Genomic DNA, 22,255 nt, shown 5'->3' on the forward strand with positions numbered 1-22,255 from the left:
TCCCTATTTTACTTCTTGAGCCCCCAAAGATCGCAATTCTTATTCAAATTGGCTGACATTTTACACAGGTCTCCAACATATAATTTAATTGTGGTCCAAACAGGACCCTATCTTGATATCGCTCTAATAGCAGAGCAAATCTTTTCTTATATCCTTTTTTTGCCTAAGAAGAGATGCCGGGAAAATAACTCGACAAATGCGATCCATGGTGGAGGGTATATAAGATTCGGCCCGGCCGAACTTAGCACGCTTTTACTTGTTTATGATATAACTACACAAACAATGTAATTCACTAAAAAAATGTTGGTGGTGGAACTTATGATGGGGTTGCCAGATAGTATTTTGCTTGTAAATAGCGTGTTTTTATTGCCAGAATCAGAAATGAGAGTAGACTTCACTGAACTTCCAAAATTAGTGGAACAATGTTTTGTGAAAACTTCCACTGGTGAACGAATAGGTTCTCTGTTCAGATAACAGAGAGGGAATCGCTTCTCTTACATGCCATCAGTCAAGAGTGCGAGTGACTTATTGAGAGTGTGTGAGAGAGAGAGAGAAAGACAATCAAATTAAATAAAAATCGTACTCAGCTCATTGAAAGATTTGAGATGTGAGAAACACTAGCCAACAAAATTAATAATCTGGCCATATTAGGTCGTATATGAGAAAAACATATTTTGATTTAACATTTGGTCCGTTGATTTGGCCTAACAAAACTAACAAATTACAGTTGCTAGTTCCAATTGGTCTTGATTTATTTGTATATAAATTAAACAGAAACGAAAAAACACCCTGTATTTGTCTGAACAGAGTATCATTTACATACATTTATCATAACATTGTTATTGAATATAGACTAAGCCTTTGATTTGAAGGTTGCCTTAATGGATGGTTTTATAAATGTGGCATACCCATAGCATATTATTGATCTCATTATTGTCCTTGTGTAAGCATTGGCGTCCATTGGCTATTTGAAAAAATTCCTTAAATTACTATCATTATCCCTAATGGTTGTCAATGAGAAGTACATTGAATGGTTATTGTAGTGCTTCCGCATTTTTGAGGGTAACCTTCAAAGAGAATGTTGACAGTATCGGGCCAAAATGGTGGTTAGATTTAGTTGGAATTTTATAAGCACAGATCAGGTGTTTCAGTCAATTATGGCGTAAAAATAGACCACTTCAAGTTAGGTTAGGTAAGTAAGGTTGGAGGGCATGTGACTATCAAATGCAAATTTGCCCATGAACATTCCATTAAGAAACTGGGGTAAACTTCTCACAAATCAATCAGTGCTGTCCGATTCAAATTTTCAGCTCAATGATAAGGTAGCTCCATTTTATAGCTGAGTCCGAACGGCGTTCCGCAGAGCGACACTTCTTTGGGGGAGCAGTTTTTACATGGCAAAGTACCTCATAAATGTCGCCAGCATTAGAAAGAGATAACCACCGCTGAAAAGTTTTCTGATGTTCCTGCCAGGATTCGAACCCAGACGTTCAGCGTCATAGGCGGACATGCTAACCTCTGCGATTATTGCCAGGCAGTCTAAAACAGATCTCAGTCCCTGGGTTGTCAATGTAGACCCCCAGGCCCACAATGTCCCCTAGCTTTGATCCATCTGTGAAGCATGATCTTCCAGATGGCAATAGCTGGTTTCCGTCAATCCAAGTCTGTGCCGCTGGCAGCAGTGCCTTGCAGTCGACCACAAATGTCGTCTCAAGTATCCGATCGGAATCCTCTTCCATTCCGTTGCCTCGGTTATACCGCAATGGTATGATCTGCTCGTATCCTTTATCCATTCTCCCATTGCCTTAAGTCTCATAGTCGCATTGGCTGCCTCACACTTTATTTGTATGTCTGTGGGTCGGATGTCAAGAGCTTTGTTGCACACCAGGCAAAGGTGAGAATTGGCTGAACGAACGCCGTAAACATCCAGTACAACGTTCCAGGCCTTAGGTCCCAACTCCTTCCTATCGACCTGCGACAGGAGGTTCGACATGTGCTTTCGCACATTCAATACCCTTTTGACCCTTTCTTCGACGTTTCTTCTGCAACTAAGTTTCTGGTCAATAATTACCACCAAGCACTCAAACTCTGAAAGCGAGCGGCAGCTCCAACCCATCCACGACAGTCTTCTAAAATCACTCAGCTTATTCCCCCTGGGGAAAAGTACCTGCAACGGGGGGGTTGAGGAAAATGAGGAGCGGACAAACTAACAGCAAGTGCCAGAGGTTTGCCGACAAGGCAACCCGAACTGAGTTATGAACATGGACAATAAGTGCGCACAGGGCAAGGTGGAACAAAAAGACTGTTGGAAAGACGGCTAAATTCATTATGGCGAAATTCGAACAGTAAGACATTGGCGTCGACACGATATGCATACACAGGGTAGATGCAGCTGGCGAGGCTTTTGGCAGAGCATATGAAAAGGACGGGGACACTTTGGAACACTTCATTTTCCAATGCGCGGCTTTTACCAGAGTTGACCTACTTGCACTCCGAATGTGGGGCTAGGTCTATTCAAAAATACGCATTTTTAGTGTGGCATTCACGGCTATACGACTAGCGAAGCTACGTCCAGAATATGTGGGAAGGTCGACAAGGCTTTGGTGGAGAAAGATCCTACCAATTGTTAAAGAAGTTAATATCAGATTTGAACCAACCTAAAAGCATAGAATGGAAGAGAAGTAAAAAATGTGTAAAGAGCACAGAAACCCTGACTTGGACTTCTGAGAATGGTTAGAGCGCATATCAAGCCGATCAGTGCCCGACACTGCACAACTATGAACACCATAAGGGCTGGAACTATGATCTCCGATCTGTGTGGTGTTCATCGTTCTTACGAGAAGCTTAACTGGGCTCTACCGGGCGCTCCCACAGATTGCATTCACGGACAATCAGCGGTATAGAGTGGAGAGTCTCAGCTTTTGCTTAAATAACGACTGCCTATGATGCTTGGTAGGAAAAGTCGAGCTATTGACGCCTTTAATAACCAATGCCATCACGTTACCGCGGCGATCGGGTCTAAGTGCCGAAACGAGCTGGCTCACCTTTAGGAGTTTGGGAGTTTTGCAAGGATCGCTATCTCCACGTGCAAATGTGGCTTCAAAAACAACATCAGGGGCTTAGGTGTTTTCTTTGCAAGGGCATGAGGCGAGTTTAATCCTTGAATCTAATGGCAACGGCTTTTAAAGCATTTTCTTCATTTCCTAACATTTAGTTTCGAGTGATCTTTCTTTTTTAGAACTTTTCTGTCTTGCCTCTATGCATAAACCATCCATGGGTGTTGATTTAGTTAACATTTTGGCTTGATACTTTTTAGTAAAATCCCATCCCTGCTATCTAAACTCTTCCATCATCATCATCATATTTTCATGTCATTCCACATATTGTCACCAATCCCTCTTAACCCCTTCTTATGTACAATTCTTATTTGGTATACGTTTTCGAAGTATTATAATTTTAGTTGGTAATTAATTCCATTATCCATATTTAGGGCCTGATGGCAAAGTGGTTTGTGAAAAACGCGATACAAATAGTAAGTAGTCCCCGTATGGTTGCCATCTCGCAATATAAATCTTAACAAAAATACTATTTTTTATACTCTACTATTGTATGTATGTTTGTAAACGTATTCTTTCATACATATAAATGCTAAACGCTAAAAATATGCAACTTTGATATAACACCAAGAATTGAAACAAGTCCATGATGTATGATTTTCAGAGCACTGTTGCCAAGTAGACGCAGTGCCATCTGAAAAGCTGTTGCAAATTTTGATTTTCACACAAATATTTCAAAATACAAACTATTTCAGTAAACAGTACTTCCAATTTACTGTTAAATTGAATGTCCCAGCATTTGATTTGACCAACTTCATTGTTTATGACTTGTTTTAAGTTGAGCATTGTTATATCAAAAGTCTATGGAAAATATGCAACATGCCAATAGTTTATCACATTTGCTTTGCTATTATCTACAAAATATAATTAAAAAGCTTCTTTTTATATATATATATATATGTATGTCTACTTATTTCATATACATATATGATTTACATAAACAATTTCATATTTTTATATATTTGGTGTCTCAGTTAACGTGTTTGCGTACTTCTGCATAAGAGAACTGGAGTATGTATATGATATGAATTTCATTGCATTATGAGCGAAAAGTGCTCCCCATGGTGAACTTCCGAATTTGATAATTTATTACGCTTATATGACTTGGCCCGGGCCGAATCTTAGGAAACCACCACCATGGATTCTCCTAAAAATTAATACCAAACTTCTGTGAAACCAGCAAAAATTAAAGCTTCTAGGAACCGAACTAGGATGATCGAGAGACCGCTTTACATGGGAATTATATCAGGTTACTGAGTTTGGCAATCCCATGGCAGCCGGTTATACGTACCGGATTGATCCCATGGAATCTTTCTTCGGCAAGGCTGCCGCCTCGGTGTACAACACACTGCTACAACAACAACAACAACTGAGTTTGACCGTACTTTGCACAGTAGTTGGCACATTTGTTGAAAGTCATAACAGAACACTACATGCAAAATTTCAGTCAAGTCGGATACAAATTGCGGCTTCCAGGGGCTCAAGAAGTCAAATCTGGAGATGGGTTTATATGGGAGCTATATCTAAATCTAAACCGATATGGCCCATTTGCAATACCCAACAATCTTCAGCGATATTAAGTATTTGGGCAAAATTTCAAGCGGCTTCTCTACGCGTTCGACCACTATCGTGATTTCGACCCCATCCTATGGTGGTGGGTATAAAAATTTGTTGTGGCGTATGTCTCTAATGTTCCCAACTCCTTCAAGTGGCGCAAGTTCCCCAAATATAGCCAATATGGCATTTAAATAGCAGACAGTCGCGAGAAAGTTATAAAAATTCGAGAAGTAAACTTGGAGAGGAGGGATTTAACATGCCGCATGAACTTGTGGACGTACATATAAGTTAGTGATTGGCTTAGGAACCCTACAAAATTTCATAAGAACCCTTGAAAGCTTATGCCAGGATTTCTGAGTTCTTCATATATTCCTTAATCTTCTTTTATTCTATCGTGCTGTCCGATTCAAAGTTAAACTCAATGATAGGGGCCCTATTTTATCGCAGAGTCCGAACGGCGTGCCCCAATGCGACAACTCTTTGCGGAAGAAGTTTTTACATGACTGCCATACCAAATGGTACAGTACTTCCCAAATTTCGTCGGCTTTAGGAGGGGATAACCACCGCTGAAAATTTTTCTTTATGTTCTCGCCAGGACTCGAACCCCGACGTTCAGCGATCGTTCTCAAACTACCCTAGGGAGCATTAGTGCTTAAAGTGTCTTGGGTACTAGCGTAAGAGGGAGATCATCTTGTCCAGAGACAGGTCAGATTCCTGACACTCGGTACTTCCGAATTCATTAATTTGTCAATTTCCGATTGGTCGGAGCTCAACGCAATGACCAATTTTCCGTTGCAGAAGACACGGTTACATTGGAAAAGTAGTGCTGTTTGTGTATTGAATACTGACGGGAGAGTCTTTTTATTACTCTTTTTTCACATCTTTTTCTGGCTCCAGCGGCGAAATCACTCCCCTGCAAACATTTTTGATTGCCAAATAATCTTCCGGGAATATTCTAAAAGAAAGTAACGATCGCGGACGAGCTCGTCTATGAGAGGGAGAGGATTCCCTCGTCGTGAGGAGTTGTGTCATCAAGACGAATATTCTGGAAGAGTGTTCCGCAAATGCTAAAGAGTAAGTCAAAAGTGTCTTGGATGATCTTAGAATCGCGCAAGAATCGTGTGGGCGAGTAGGTTAGTTTATGTAAGAGTGACAGTCTTTTTACAGACTCACTTAGGCAATTTTAAGTCCATTGTGATACCACATTAGCGACAGACTAAGGCTATTGGCGGGAATTGAACCCACGACTCCCGCACTGGTACTCCAAGCACGCTACCAACTCGGCTGCCGCGGCGCCCTGTATGGGCGTATAACACTTAAGTGTTTTGGAAGATTAATAAAATACTCTTCTAGAAGAGTTGCACTTTACTCGCCTGGTCGAGTAACAAATATTGCTTTAAAAGGGTTGAGCGTTTTTCGCTTGGAAGATCTAAAAATGAAACGCATATCAAGATTAGTTGTTCATCAAAAACAACTAACCACAAGAAAAAACTCAAAATAAATGCTTGTATTACTCGTCATATTCGTGATTTAAGTACCTATCGTCATAAAAGCCAAGTGAGAATTCTGGTTGGTGTTGTGGAAGTTATCCACTCAAAACAAAACATGGAATAACATAATTCAATACAAGTTCTAAACGCACCCGGCTTGAAAATAAAAACAATGGCGAACAGTTAACTCGGGCGATTAATAAACAAATCTTCTCGACGAGTATAACGCAATGGGTTGTGTAATAATCGTCGGGAAGAGCCGCTAAATCTTCCGCACACGCATTGAATTTCCCAATGATAACCTAGAAGAGTGTTTCACGATTCATATGGAAGATTATAACGCCATGGGTTGTAAGAGAATCATCCCGAAGTATTGCAAAACCTTCCTCACATGCAATGGATTGCCTAATTATAACCTAGAAGAGTGTTTCACGATTTATACGGACGATTATAACGCCATGAGTTGTAGGAGTATCGTTGCGAAGAGTTGATTAAACTTCCGCACACGCAATGGAATGTCCAACGATAACCAAGAAGAGTGTTTCGCGACGGAAGAACAATTGCGTAACAATCTTCCAGAAGATTGTTTAATTCATCGCGGGGACGAAAGCTCTTCCAAAATTATGAAAAATTTTTGTAGGATCTGCTCATTTACCAGGCATCGGGAACTATTACAAAGTCAAAAGACAGTACTTTTAGTCATTTACTTGACCTTTATTTGTAGCCCCCACAGCAAATTTATTAAAAAATGCCGATTTGGAAACTAACTTTAAGAAAATTGGGGCAGAATTTATTTTTGGGTTTCTAAAGATACTTTTATCTGCAAAATTCAAAAAGAATTGTTAAGATATCTCTTTTAATTTTTTTTAGAAAATTTTTGGAAATCGGACCACAAACGAATATTTGAAAGACTGAACAATTTATCGAAATGCCTAAAATTTTAGGGTCCTGCTAAGAGGTGTTCGGACCACCTAAGGCCTTGAAATTTTGCACATGATCTTTATAACACCATAGCTCTAACCATTTCAAATTTCAAAGAGATGTTCCTATCCATTTTCAAATGGCATATTTTTAACTAGATTTTTTTTTTAATTTTATCCCACTGTGTGACATGGTATAGTCCTTTTTATATAGTAGACCACAAGACTAACACTTAAGCTACGAAGCTCCAATGACCTAAAATTAAGTTCCGCTTATGTTCGTTGACAGCCCTATTGATTTGAAGATTCCTCATTCACCATCACAACGTGGAACCCTGGCTCTCTGATGATGAGTAAAACCATAAGTCGTCATGGGCATTGAAGACTTCTAGTTCTAACAACAGGAAATTGTGATAAGGCAGGACAATATTTACGACATCCCCTTTCGGTTTTGTTCGATTAATCATTGAATGTAATTTTTCAAATTAACGATTAATTGAAAAATCCAAAAGGGTGATTTTTTAAGAGCCATAGGAAAGTTTTTCAAAAAAAAAAAAAAAACACATAAAATTCAGAAAAATGCATTAAATCTTTATTTCAATCGATAGTACAGTCCATATAAATAGTTTAATCTTTGAAGATCATTTCATGCAAATGTTGACCGTGACTGCTCCTCAAATGGTCCATCCGCTTAGAACAATTTTGGCATACTCTTTTCAACATTTCGGCCGATATCTCACGAACAAATGCTTCAATGTTATCTTCCAATGCGTCAATTGAAGCGAGTTTATCCATATAGACATGACCTTTCACAAAGCCCCACAAAAAAATAGTCTAAAGGCATAAAATCGTACGATCTAGTCGGAAAATTGACCTGTCCCGAACGTGAAATAAAATGTTCACCGAACTCGCCTCTCAATAAGACCATTTCACAAAGCCCCACAAAAAAGCCCCACATGACCTTTCACATAGCCCCACAAAAAAATAGTCTAAAGGCATAAAATCGTACGATCTAGGCGGAAAATTGACCTGTCCCGAACGTGAAATAAAATGTTCACCGAACTCGCCTCTCAATAAGACCATTGTTACGCGTGCAGTGTGACATGTGTCACCGTTTTGTTGAAACCACATGTCATGCAAGTCAACCTCTTGCATTTTGAGCAAAAAAAAGTTGGACATGATCTCACGGTAGCGCCTTACGATTCGCATCATGTTGAAGAAGTACGGTCCAATGATGCCACCAGCCCATAAACTGCACCAAACTGTGCTATTTTCTGAATGCATTAGTAGTTCTTGCAATGCTCCTGGCTGATCGACAAAAGCGACAATTCTGCTTATTTACCTTCCCATTGAGCCAAAAATGAACTTCGTCGCTGAAGAAGAACAAAAGCGCGATGAACTTTCTTAACAGAGCACGCATTTTCATAATAAAATTCAATAATTTGTAAGCGTCGTTCGTTTGTAATACGATTCATGGTTCAATTGTAGACCAAACTGAAGATGTTTGACAGTGAAACAAAACACGAAATGTTCGTGAGCTGTTTAAACCAAAATTACAATTTTTTTTGCAAATTTTGCCCATGAACACTCCCCTAAGGAACAGGGGCAAACTTCTTACATATCAATGAGTGCAGTCCGATTCAAGTTTTAGCTCAATGATAAGGGGCCTCCATTTTATAGCCGAGACCGAACGGCGTGTCGCAGTACGACACCACTTTGGAGAGAAGTTTAACAAGACATAGTAACTCACAAATGTTGCCTGCATTAGGAGGGGAAAACCACCACTGAAAAATTTTTCTGATGGTTTCGCCAAGATTCGAACCCAGGCGTTCAGCGTCATAGGCGGACATGCTAACCTCTGTGCTACGGTGGTCTCCTGTTTAAACCAGTATTGCCAAAAAGATAATTTGTAAAAAATTACATTTTAAATGTACACATTGTGTACTGTTTTTCGTCCATACGATGTGTAGGCATTTCAAGAATTGACTTCCACCATACATTTCAGCAGTCTGCAGGTATTGTTCAGTTTTGTCCTCTGGATCGCCAATATTACCTTCTGACTCAAAAAGTCTACAAACTCATCAATCTTGCATCAAAACGGATGAATAGTCAGGCACTGGCTCTGCTATATGTCGCATAAGAGGAGGAGGGGCCATTGCTGATTTTGTTGCCGCAGCAGTCGGCAACAATATCATTTTGACTGTACTCCAAATCGGGAAATGACCGGAACACATCCGAAAGTGCAGTCATTTCATACACGTCAAGGAAACCCACTGATAAAGGATTTGGTTTTGACAGACTGAAGTCCACCAGGGGTGAAGTAAACCAACAGTGAACGGAGAATCCATTTCAGGGCGAAAGAAAGTGTGTGAGAGATACGTAACTCTGAAGAAGAAGTCTTAGGTTAGGTTACTCCGGCACACAGAACCGGTCTCCCCGGATTGCTCATTAGAATCAAGATTCATCAGCTCACGTATTATGAACCTCTCAGCGGCACGCAGTTCAGGCTCGGGTATAAAAGGGAGTTCCCTTGTAATTGTGCTAAGCTTCTATTGGATATCACTTATTGATGTTAGAGAAGTCTAACCGGGGTTCCTCAGGGGAACATTTATGGGAAAATTGCATTTTTTGTCATCGGACACCTTATAAATGACTCATAATATTCACCATATAGTAAGGCAATTGTCCTACTTTCACTAAACCACTTCGTACACTTTATTCATTCACATCCTAGACTGAGATGATTGGCAGAATTCCAAAAAAAATCAAACTACAACTAGAACACTGGTTTAGAGCGCTCCTGCAAGCTGCTAGCTACCATAATCACCCAAAAATCACATTGTATTTGTGTCCTCTTTTACTTCGTCCAAACCACTGTCCGTCTTCAAGCCGCTGTTGTAATAGTATTCACAAAGTTTTTTTTATATGTTTTAGATTTATTTTAATATTTTATTTATTTATTTTTTTAATAATACACTTACAATATATCGCTTTAATGTAAATATAGCCATGCGCATAATCCTTATAGAAATATGCCTTAACTTTATTCAAAATTGGTATTTTTAAAATAAAAACTCATATGTAATTTGTCTTGCAGAAGATGAAATCAAAGGCGGCGGAGGTACTGGCGGCGGTGGAACTATTAAATCGCCCATCAACAATCGCAATCGTAATGGTTCGACCACAGAAATGGCTGTGGATCAATTGCAGGCCAGTGAGAAATTGATTGCAGGTAAGTGGAAAATTTAGGCCATAGACATAAGAAATAGTTTAGCCTAGGCTGCGGAGTTTGACTCTGACCTCGGATTGGAAATTTATCATGTTTTTCTTCCCTATTCTTTACCATGCAGAGCTTAATGAGACTTGGGAAGAGAAACTCAAGCGTACCGAAGAGATTCGTTTGCAACGTGAGGCTGTCTTCGCCGAGATGGGTGTGGCCGTTAAAGAGGATGGCATTACAGTTGGTGTCTTTTCGCCCAAGAAGACTCCACATTTGGTGAATCTCAATGAGGATCCCAATCTATCGGAGTGTCTTTTGTATTACATCAAGGATGGCATTACCCGTTTGGGTACACACGAGGCTAATGTACCACAGGATATACAACTCTCGGGTTCGCACATTCTAAAGGAGCATTGCACCTTTGAGAATCGTAACAATCAAGTGACCCTAATACCACACAAAGATGCTTTGGTCTATTTGAATGGTCGCCAGCTAATGGAACCGGAAGTTTTGCGTACCGGCTCTCGTGTCATCTTGGGTAAAAATCATGTATTTCGTTTTACCAATCCCGATCAGGCTAGGGAGATACGTGAGAAAATTGCCGAGAACACAGAGAATGAAAATGAGAAATGTGATACACAAGAAGTGGATTGGAATTTCGCTCAGTGTGAATTGCTGGAGAAACAGGGTATTGATTTGAAGGCAGAAATGAAGAAACGTTTGGATGTTTTGGAGGAACAGTACAAGCGTGAGAAGTTGCAAGCTGATCAAGAATTTGAAGAGCAGCGTAAGGTAAGTGGGAATGACAAAACATACTCGTAAAATGAAAAGCTTATGAATCTAAAAAATATTTTTCTTCTCTAATAACAGTCCTATGAGGCCCGCATTGATGCTTTGCAAAAACAGGTGGAGGAGCAATCCATGACCATGTCCATGTACAGTAGTTACACTCCTGAAGATTTACAGGATGAGGAGGTCTATTGTAAGTATTGTTTTTTTTTTTTAACTAAAACAGCGATGGGTAAACACACATGCACATTATAGCATATTAATGCATGCCCTGCAAACATTTTTCATAATTTTTGGAAGAGCGTTCGTCTTTGCGATGAATGATTAATGATGATGTATAAAACAATCTTCTGGAATATTTGTCCGTAATTGTTCTTCCGTATGAGTAGCGAAACACTCTTCTTCGATATAATTGGACAATCCTTTGCATGGGCGGAAGTTTAAGCAACTCTTCGCGACGCTTCTTTTACAACTTATTGCGTTATAATCGTCCGTATGAGTCTTAAAACACTCTTCTAGAATATCATTAGACAATCCCGGGATAGCTGGGAGCACCAAACAGACTGGAACGTTAGGTCCGATCTGTGTAGTGTTCATCACTGAACACGAGAAGCTTAGCTGCGAGCTACCGGCCGCGTCCACAGGTTGCGGTTAGTGGAGTGCATCATACGGAGTGGCTGCAACGGCTGTCGCGGACAATAAGCGGTATCGAGGGGAGAGTTTCAGTGTGAGGCACCGGCTTTTGCATAAATACTGAGTGGCTATGATGATCGATATGCCAAGGCGAGTTATTGGCGGAATGGGTTTGCTCACCTACAAGAGCTAGCCATATGTAAAAAAATTGGTTTAAGATTTTTCGGAGTTACGTTCAAGCGACTAATTTGCAACTCTTGTAGAAGATTATTTTATTAATCTTCCAAAACACAAATTTTTAACTCGTTCGCACGATTTTTGCTCGATTCTTAGATCTTCCAAAATTCTTATGACTAACTCTTTAGCAACTCATATGGAAGATTCGCAGAACACTCTTCCAGAAGAGTCGTCTTTAGTACACAACTCCAAACGGCAGTGGAATCGTCTGTGACTCTTATATGTGCTCGTTTGCGATCATAACGATTCGAGGAAGATTATTTGGCGGTCAAAAATTTTTGCAGGGGAAATACACATGAACTTAAGACTTAAGATGACTGGGTTAGAATTCTGGTGAAAACATCAGACAAGAAATTCAGTAAACTTCACAGTGATACTACATTAAATGAAAGTAGTATCACTGCTGTTCCCTAAATGGAATGTGCATGGGCAATTTTGCATTTACACCAGATTTCAAGTCCTTTGATTTCAAAATAATGCGCATATGTGTTGATGTACCCATCATTGATGTAAAATTGTGCCCTTTTTCATGTCTTTTCTCCTTTTTTTCTACTTTGATTTTCAGCCAATCCAGCTTATGAATCTTGTTGGAGTGCCCGCGAAGCTGGCCTAGCTGCCTGGGCTTTCCGCAAATGGCGTTATCATCAGTTCACCTCTTTGCGCGATGATTTATGGGGCAATGCCATATTCCTTAAGGAGGCCAATGCCATTTCTGTGGAATTGAAGAAGAAAGTTCAATTCCAATTTACCCTACTCACAGACACTCTCTATTCACCTTTGCCCCCAGAGTTGGCCTCTTCGGCTTCACCACTACAAGTTGAAGATGAATTTGGCACACCTCCAGTGTCCAAGACCCTGGTAGCCGTTGAGGTTACCGACACCAAAAATGGTGCTACTCATTACTGGTCTTTGGAGAAATTACGGTAAGTTAAAATTGTTTCATAGATTAAATTACAAAATTGTTCGCCCCTGCTCTTCTCCTAAGATATTTGTTTGTTCGTTTGGTTTTCTTTGGAGATATTACTTTTTAAATATTTCTTTCTTCACACATTTCATTGTTTATTAAAAGAAAAAAATACAGCAAAAAATTAATTTTGTTACTAGAAATTTTGTTCAGTTCTCTTTGTGTTAATTCTACTTCAGAACCTCAAAGGCTTTTTCGTTCAAGACTATAATTGTTAAAGCTTATTTTAGTTTGGAGCTCTTAATTCGATTTTTTATTTTTTTTTATGAAAAAAAAAAAAAATAATAAAATTGTAAACGTGCATGGTGGTTGTTTAATTGATTAGCACATTTAGTGAATAAGCAAAAATTGAAAGAAGTTACTGGAACAAGTTTGAAAGAATTCTCCCAACAACCTATTCCTAAAGAATGTAAATCCAATTCCTATAAAAAAAGTTATCCAATTCCTTTAAATTCCATGGTTTGAAACTTATATTTTACGGAACCCCCAACCCATTCTCCTGATTCTCCGCATGATGTCCTTCTATATAAACTCATATAGAGTATAATTGATAGTAAAGCTGGAAAAATGGCCGGAAGGCCACACACCAAATCTCATCCAATTCTGATAAGAATTACACTCTTCAACAGCTGAAGAAGGCAAATCAGAAGATCTGTTTATATGCGGGCTATATGGTTTAGGACCGATTAACATCAGGCTTAGTGCGCATATTAGAATTCATAACAGAGGTCATGGTGCAAAATTTGAGCCAAATCGGATGAGAGTCACACAATGGTCCCAAATATTAATATCAGATTACTACATTACTCCCAAATCCCTCTCATTTAAATCCCATATTGCACCGATCAATCTACATATCGGTTTGGAGTTTTTTCTGGAGATCGTGTCTTGCAGATCTTTGTTCAATGCTATTTATAATGGATTCAAGATTCATACTCTTACTCCCAAATACGTTTCATTTGGACCCCATTTTGTCCCTATGCTTCAAAATGTCCATTGATTTGGGCGTAGGGCGACCTCCAGTTACTTAAAGTATAAAAACTTGCATCAGATACGTATTCAACTCTCAAATACCTTTCCTATGATACCCATATCGTCTCAATCGGTCAACATGCCCGTTTAGGTGGCATTAAGGTAGGGCGTTCCCCCAGGTTGCTTGATCCCAAATTTACTTAACAAATTCAAGTTTTTGGCTTACTATAAGATTGTAATAAAGCTAGTTAAGAACCTCAGGTCCATTGCGTTCACGCTAGAAGATATAAAGAAAGTGGTACAAGACAGCATTCAAAGATAGAAAAACAAAACCAATGCATAAGGGAAGAAGAAAAAAAATCACCGTCAAAAGTATGATCCAGTCAGCCAATTCAGGACTCTACAGAACTCCAGAATGACAAAGCCTGTAGGGAATATTATCTTAGAAAGAGCTGTTCACCCATTCTCTACTTCAGTGACACAATAGGTGCTTGACGCTTGTCATGTCGAGCTTCATATACAATCAGTATTTGTGCAAGAGCCTGTACCGCCCGGCCTTTCACTGAGACTTTCTGCTGAATACCTAGCAGAGCCTTACATCCCCTTCAAAGGTTCGAAGAAGCTCTTTGCGTCTTATAAGCTCACGCTGCCCGACGCCAGATCCTTCAATGCCGCCCGACTTCCCCTCTATATCGTGATAGTTTAATCGTGATCCTAGTTCTCCGCCACTCCTTGATGTCCTCGCGCCCAGCAGAACCAGACATTCCCTCCCACGATTCGAAGAAGCTCTTTGCATCTTCTAAACTAACTTTGACCTCACGCTGCCCGAAGCCAGATCCTTAAGCACCGCCCGACTGACCATGTATATCGTAATAGTTTGATCGTGACTCCGCTCCCGCAACAACATCGTCTCCAGTGCCTTCAGGATTGCGAAGACGCTGCACCCGTCCAAAAGTCTATACGAACCACTAATTCCAAGCAGTTTAATGAAGACTCCCGCTCCAGTGTTTATGCCCCCAACCCAGTGATCCCTTTTCAAAAAAAACGACTTCCAATGCAGGGGAAGCATGGCCGCATATAGCAAGGCGCAACGCGTTATCAATGTCCCCAAAGAACAGAAGAATAGCCTTAATTAGAGGAGCTCCATGTACCTTACTCTCTAGGCTTTTGACGATCTTTGTTGTCACACAACCAACATATAGGTACAACGGCATAAAATCGAGAATGGCATTCATCGCCCCTCTTGGGGCACTTATCCTTACCCAGAGATTAGCACTGCCATGTTACCCTAAACATTCTTGATCATCCTACGAAGGGGAATAGTTGGCCAGAGCTTTGTGCCACACCTGACAACTATAGGTGAGAATTGGCCGAACAACCACAAGTGCACCGTCCCCGGCCTTAACCCCCAACTCCTTCCTATCGAGTTGTGATAGAAGTAGAGCACATCCAGTCCCCTTTTGATCATTTCTTCGATGTTTCTTCTCAATCTAAGATTCTAGTCAAGAATCACGCCCAAGCACTTGGCCTCTGTAATTATTTAGCAACTCTCCGTATATGTCCCAGTCTGCACGCAGTTTAGTTTCGTTTACCCTATTACAGAGCCTCCTCGTAGTCTGTCTAAGTCTCCTCAAGTCCCCGTTCCACCAAAAAGGTTGCGATCTCTTACCTGGATATGACAGAGGGCAGTTCTCCTCATAACTACTCAACATGTTTCCTGTCAGCAGATTCTCTGCTAATTAAAGCTCCTTTACATCAGTTACCGAGGTGCTTATGGTTCGAAGCTTTGCTTCAACGCTCTCCGCAATGCGGTTCCCGTTGATCTAGGCAACAGAGAATACACTGATTAGTTCAAATCTTAACTTGAGCATTACTGGCAACACCTCTCCATCATTCAGCATGTAACTAATCGAAATAGTGATCGTGTGTATACTATGTCCATCGTTCTGAGTATGCTTAACGTCTTCAGTTCATCCGTCAATATCTCGAAACACGAGTAAGGCCGCTCGAGATTTTGCAATCATTGATATTTAAAAAGCTTGCTCTCCGTATCTTGATGCAAATTTGCAGTTCACATTCTTGTCGAGTATGGTTGAAAAAAGAAATTCGTTTAGAATTTTTTTTGCTGTCTGTCCGTTAGTATCTCCTGGAAATATTCGTCCAAGACCCCATAAAGTGTATATATTCTTGATCGTCATGACAATCTAAGTCGATCTAAGCATGTTCGTTTGTCCGTCGAAAGTCCATAACCTGATATAGGTGTCACATAAACTGATCTGGGATCTTGACTTCTTGAGCAACTAGAGGACGGTTTAAGTCATGAGCTGCTGGAGACCAAATCCTTATTTAATTTGGTTGAAATTGTCTATATGATGTACATAACATACCGCAAACGAAGTTACAACCGTTATACGCGCAGCTCCACATCCTCCGATTTGCTGGGTCTGACGAAATGTCCAAACTGATGTTAAAGAAAGAAGTATGTACAGGGAGTCTAGTATCCAACTAATGTCCCCAACCTACCTACTATCCATGCTGTTGTATGGATCCGAAGCATGGGTATTTGCGAAAGCAGATGAAACAGTGTTTGGAGTGTTGGAGAGAAAAATCCTTCGTAAAATATATGGACCAGTTTGCGTTAATGAATAATATATGCATCGTATGAACCACGAACAGTAGGACGACTGCGTTGGCTAGATCATGCGTTCCGAATTGATAAAGAAGCCCCTGCAAAGAAGTCTTTTGAAGGCAATCACTGTGGTACACCCAAACCGAGAGCCCGATGGAAAATTTAAGTGGTGAAAGATACCTAGAAACATGGAGTCAACGATTTTAGAAGGATCGCAGAAGATGCAGGCGCTTGGAACGCTACGTTCGGTTAATGAGACAAATGTTCTGTCATAGCCAATTTAAGTAAAAAAGCAAGACCCCAACCCATCTCTCAATCTTCTTATATTGCATTATATATGAAAAAGGGCAAAATTTATTCCTCTACAGAAGCCAGAGATGAATGGTAGAGACCTTTCTTCCTTCTCTCACTAGAAACCAAAACATTTGGAGCACCATCGGTGCTGAACCTTGTTGGAGAATATCATGATCTGAACATCAGCATGGAATTCGCAAATTTACGGGAGCTTTGTACGCCATCAGCTCCACATTTTAGCGAGGTCTAAACCAGGTCAAACTGTAACACAAGGCTCTCGATAGCTCTATACTCGCCAGTTGTTGGTTGCATTTTTTTGGAAAAAGAAGTCAAAAGTTGGTAGTTTCTCAACTCCTGTATTTAAGCAAGAGCCGAGCCAGTCCGGGCACTCACTGAGACTCTCCACTTAATACCGCTGATTGTCCGCGGCTGTATTTGCAGTGCCTCTGTATCTCTCTGCCAGTGGACGTATCCGGTAGCTCTCAGTTGAGCTTCTCATCATAACGGTGAACACCACAAAGGTCAAGCAGTACCCTGGAACGCTTCTCGTGGCACTTGGTCTTTGAGACAGTCAGTTATGTCTGGCTTTTTGTAGACATCATCTTTATGGTCGTCATTTGTACGTAAATTTAAGAATAAGAAGTCGAAACTCGAAGAGTTCAAATAGAACGCAAATGAAAATTACGACTGTGTTTTGCTCTACCTTTCTTTTTTATACCACTGGTGGTTACGTTGAAATTCATATAGACTTTACGCCTGTATTATTAAAGGTCTCAACCAGGTCAAAGCGTCCCTCATGGCAATTGTCTTGTCAGTTGATCCATTGAAGGCCTTCGATACGGGCAGTCATGCTGTCTTCTATGGGAAAATATCCGTGGGGACATCCAGCAGAGATTAAAACGTTAGATTACGAACAGTCATCAGATGAAAAAAGAAATTAGGAAGCGACATGGAAGACGAAGTTTCCAAATATGGAACTATAAGTCCGGCATTGGTAAACCGCTACCTATCGTCTGTTAATCTCCCACTGACTGCATTGGGATTGTACTATAAGTGAACGTAATAACGTAAGCACCATCCTGTTGTAACCACATGTCCTCCAAGTCCATATCATCCAATTGGCCCAAAAATATTTCGTTATCATTGAACGGTAGCGATTCCCATTCACAGTAACGTGCTTGATCATCACGGGGAGAAGTACGGCCCAAAGACGCCGCCGGCCCATAAACCACACCAAACCCTGATATTTTTCGGAATGCAATGATGACTCATGGAGTACGTGTGGATTACTGTCTGACCAATTACGCATATTTTGCTAATTGACAAGGCCATTCAATCTCATCGCTGAAGCTCTTAACATTGAGGCCACTGACTCCGAATTTCGGTAGTAATTTTTTCGATTCGTTGTTGACTCGTATATCTTTCCATCATGAAATGGCAAAACTTACTGTAGAGAAATGTCAAAAGAGTTGCCAAAAATATGGCATCTTTGCTGTCTCTATCGGTCTACTTTTATAGCGTCCCCTTTATATGCGGATTATTGTAAGATAATGACAATTGGCTAGAGATTTTTGCAACCAACTTTGGCGCTACTTAATATTAAGTCAAAAATTCTTGAAATCACATTTGACAGTCAAAGAAAAGAGACGTTCGGTGGGATATACGTGATCTATGGGGAAAAGATTGTATTGCTGAAATAAACCACTTTCTTAGGCCCATTTATTCAGCTGTTTTTCTTCAAACGAACGTTGTTTCTTGCAGCCTTAATGGGTTGGGAACTAAGAATTTATCTCTCAAAGTAATCGGTTATTATATTGGGTTGCCCAAAAAGTAATTGCGGATTTTTTTTTTTTTTTAATTAAATGCATTTTTAATAAAACTAAGAATGAACTTTAATTAAATATATAATTGCCATTTTGTTCGATAACCTTTTGCCATCTTCCTGGCAAATTTAGTATTCCACGCTCATAGAACTTCTGGCCTTTATCTGCAAAATACTGAACCAAGTGCGATTTTATAGCCTCATCATTGCCGAAAGTTTTACCATTTAAGGAGCTCTGCAAAGATCGAAATAAATGGTAGTCTGATGGTGCAAGGTCAGGGCTATATGGTGGATGCATCAAAAGTTCCCAGCCAAACTCACTCAGTTTTTGGCGAGTGACCAAAGATGTGTGCGGTCTAGCGTTGTCCTGGTGGAATATGACACCTTTACGATTGACCAATTCTGGTCGCTTCTCCTTGATGGCTGTATTCAATTTGTCCAATTGTTGACAGTAAACATCCGAATTAATCGTTTGGTTCCTTGAAGCAGCTCAAAATATACCACACCCTTCCAATCCCACCAAGCAGACAGCATAACCTTCTTTTGGTGGATATCAGCTATTGAAGTGGTTTGAGCTGGTTCACCATGCTTGTTGTTGTAAACAATCCATTTTTCATCTCCAGTTATGATTCGTTTTAAAAACGGATCGAATTCATTGCGTTTAAGGTGCATATCACAAGCGTTGATTCGGTTTGTTAAATGAATATCTTTCAATACATGTGGTACCCATATTAAAATTGACGCCAAACAAACAAATGTAAACAAAATTTCGCGCACTTTTTTTCTAAAGCAAGCTAAAAGTAACAGCTGATAACTGACAGAAGAAAGAATGCAATTACAGAGTCACAAGCCGTTGAAAAAATTTGTCAACGCCGACTATATTACTACTATATTACCGACAATTACTTTTTGGGCAACCCAATAAAATCTGTTATAACATGATAATAAGATATTGAATAATTGATAATACACTAGCTTGTAAAGTTTCACATGCAACAAAATTTAAATGTCACACTTAAACCACCATAACACGTGTCATATTTCAATCTAAACTTAAACCTTAAACATCTTACTTATGCTGCGTTTACACTGGTTCATAGAACATATTACATGTTTATGGGGTTTGTGGCCATTTCTTTGATTGAATTTATGTTTGTATGTTATTTGTGGCCAGTGTAAACTTAGCATTACTTTTTTTAATAATTCTTTTCATTTGAACTCATTAGTCATTGTAAACTTTTTGTTTCGGTTTTCTACTACTATTTCTCCAACTTTATTTCCTTTTAATTGTGAACAAACTTATTTTCTCTTATTTATTTTTATAAAAAATAACAAAAAAAAACTCATAACAACACCCTCTAACAAAACACATACTTAATAAAAAAAAAAAAAAAAAAAAAAAAACATAAAATATAACCAACACACATACTCGTACACCCACAAAATTAGTTATCGCTTGGAAATGATGAGACAAATTTACAATGTGGAATCACCACCATCATCGATGCTCTACGACACCTCAGCCATAACAGATGGTTTGACAATACAAAACTATCCTTTAAATCCAAACACCATAACTGCTCCTTGTCATCCCTATTCATCAACGTCCTCGTCGTCGTCGACCACCTCATCATCGTCGATATTAAACGATGGCATCGGGGGTAGTAGCACTACCGAATGTTGCAATCGTCTGCAAGATTTTGGCCTAAATGGTTATTTGGGAAATGTTGTCAAGCAACATCAGCCACCTCAGCAGCATCTGCAGCTACAAAGGCATCAGCAACAGCAGCCACAGCCACAGCAGCAGCAACAACCAGCACCACCATCTAAATCTAATCAATTGAAATCAAACAACAACTCACCATCCCGTCTATCATTGGCAAATCTTATGCCTTCTAGGTTGGCTTTCATTTTTTCGAGGTTCCTCTTTTTCTTTTCTATACTTAATAACCAACAACTATGTATATTATCTTAATACGTACACACATGCCCACATACATAATTATTTATTTGTATATATTATCTTTGGTGTGTAGTGTTTTTTTTTTTTGTCTTTTTTTTTGGTTTTTTGTAATCGTTTTTCTTTACATTTTTGTGTCTATGCTTTTATTTATTTGAAATTTGCGGTAAAATTAATCAGCAAGCCCTTGAATTAATGTTATAAAATTGGCTTTAAATATATTTGTTTAAAATAAGTAAAAAGGTATTAAGTTCGGCCGGGCCAAACTTTGGATACCCACCACCTTGGGTATATATGTAAACCCTTTTTCATCACAATCCGGTGAAAATTGGATAACTTACTTTACTTTACTTTAATTGGCTATGACAGAATATTTGTTCCACTAGCCGAACGTAGAATAGCGTTCCAAGCGCCTCCATCTTCTGCGCTCATTCTAAAATCTCTGACACCAAGTTTCGAGGTGTCTCCTACAACTTGATCTTTCCATCGGGCTTTTGGTCTTCCCGGTTTGCGTGTGCCATCGTGTTTGCCTTCAAAAGACTTCTTTGCTGGAGCTTCTTCATCCATTCTGACAACATGACCTAGCCAACGCAGCCGTTGTATTTTAATGCGTGTATACAGCTCGTATGAGCCGCCTATATTCTCCGTTAACGCAAACTGGTTCATATATTTTACATAGAATCTTTCTCTCAAATACTCCAAGCACTGCCTTATCTGCTTTCACAAGTACCCATGCTTTAGAACCATATAACAGCAGGGGTAGTATCAGTGTCTTGTATAGTGTAATCTTCGTCTGTCGAGAGGTGGCCTTGTTTCTAAACTGCTTACTTAGTCCAAAGTAGCATCTGTTTTCCAGTATTATTCTTCGCTTTATCTCAAAATTGGTGTCATTCGTTTCGGTTACGGCGGTGCCGAGGCAGATAAAGTTACTGCCTATCTCAAAGTTGTGGTTCTTATTAATTTTGCAGGGATACCAAACTCAGACATGTCTTGAAATACCTTTGAACGTAAAGCAGTATCGAAGGCGGCTTTGTAGTCAACAAAGAGGTGGTAGGTGTTGATTTGTCCTTCTCGGGTCTTTTTCAGGATTTGGCGCAGTGTGAATATCTGGTCTAGGGTGGATTTACCAGGTCTAAAACTGCATTGATAGGGCCCAATTATCTCATTGACTTTAGGTTTTAATCTTTCACACAGTACGCTCGAGAGTATCTTGTATGCGATGGGGAGGAGACTTATTCCTCTGTAGTTGGCACATTCCGTCTTGTCTCCTTTCGTGTGTACGGGACATAGGGACAATCATCGGGTATGCGTTCTTCTAGCCAGATTGCGCAGATAAGCTGATGCATACGCCTGATCAGCGTGTTGCCTCCGGTCTTAAATAGTTCAGCGGGTAACCCGTCGGCTCCTGCTGCCTTGTTGTTCTTTAGTCGGGTTACTGCTACTTGGACCTCATTCTGACTAGGAGGTAAACATTCTATTGCATCATCAGGGATTGGTTCTGCGGTATCCTCTTCGCCGCCAACATCGGACACTAGCAGTTGGGTAAAATGTTCTTTCCATATTCTCAGCATGTTGTCTGTGTCCGTTACCAGATTTCCTTCTTTGTCTCTGCAGGAGGATGTGCCTGCACCAAAGCCTCTTTGGTAGAATTT

At 39.9% G+C, this 22,255-nt stretch overlaps 1 protein-coding gene across 9 annotated transcripts in view; it reads left to right on the forward strand.

Moving 5' to 3' along the window:
* LOC106088678 (kinesin-like protein unc-104) overlaps positions 1-22,255 on the forward strand; it is a 149,887-nt gene that overhangs the window by 94,088 nt on the left and 33,544 nt on the right. For 5 of the 9 annotated variants that reach the window (XM_059370510.1, XM_059370508.1, XM_059370509.1 and 2 more), the window contains 6 exons: positions 3,491-3,532; positions 10,181-10,315; positions 10,434-11,095; positions 11,174-11,285; positions 12,528-12,885; positions 20,093-20,542. In XM_059370510.1, coding sequence (XP_059226493.1) covers positions 3,491-3,532; positions 10,181-10,315; positions 10,434-11,095; positions 11,174-11,285; positions 12,528-12,885; positions 20,093-20,542 — 1,759 coding nt within the window. The remainder of the gene's footprint in view (positions 1-3,490; positions 3,533-10,180; positions 10,316-10,433; positions 11,096-11,173; positions 11,286-12,527; positions 12,886-20,092; positions 20,543-22,255) is intronic. The other 4 variants (XM_059370514.1, XM_059370515.1, XM_059370513.1 and 1 more) reach the window with 3 other exon arrangements.

This window comes from Stomoxys calcitrans, chromosome 5 (genome assembly GCF_963082655.1).
Source record: "Stomoxys calcitrans chromosome 5, idStoCalc2.1, whole genome shotgun sequence".
NCBI lineage: Eukaryota > Metazoa > Arthropoda > Insecta > Diptera > Muscidae > Stomoxys > Stomoxys calcitrans.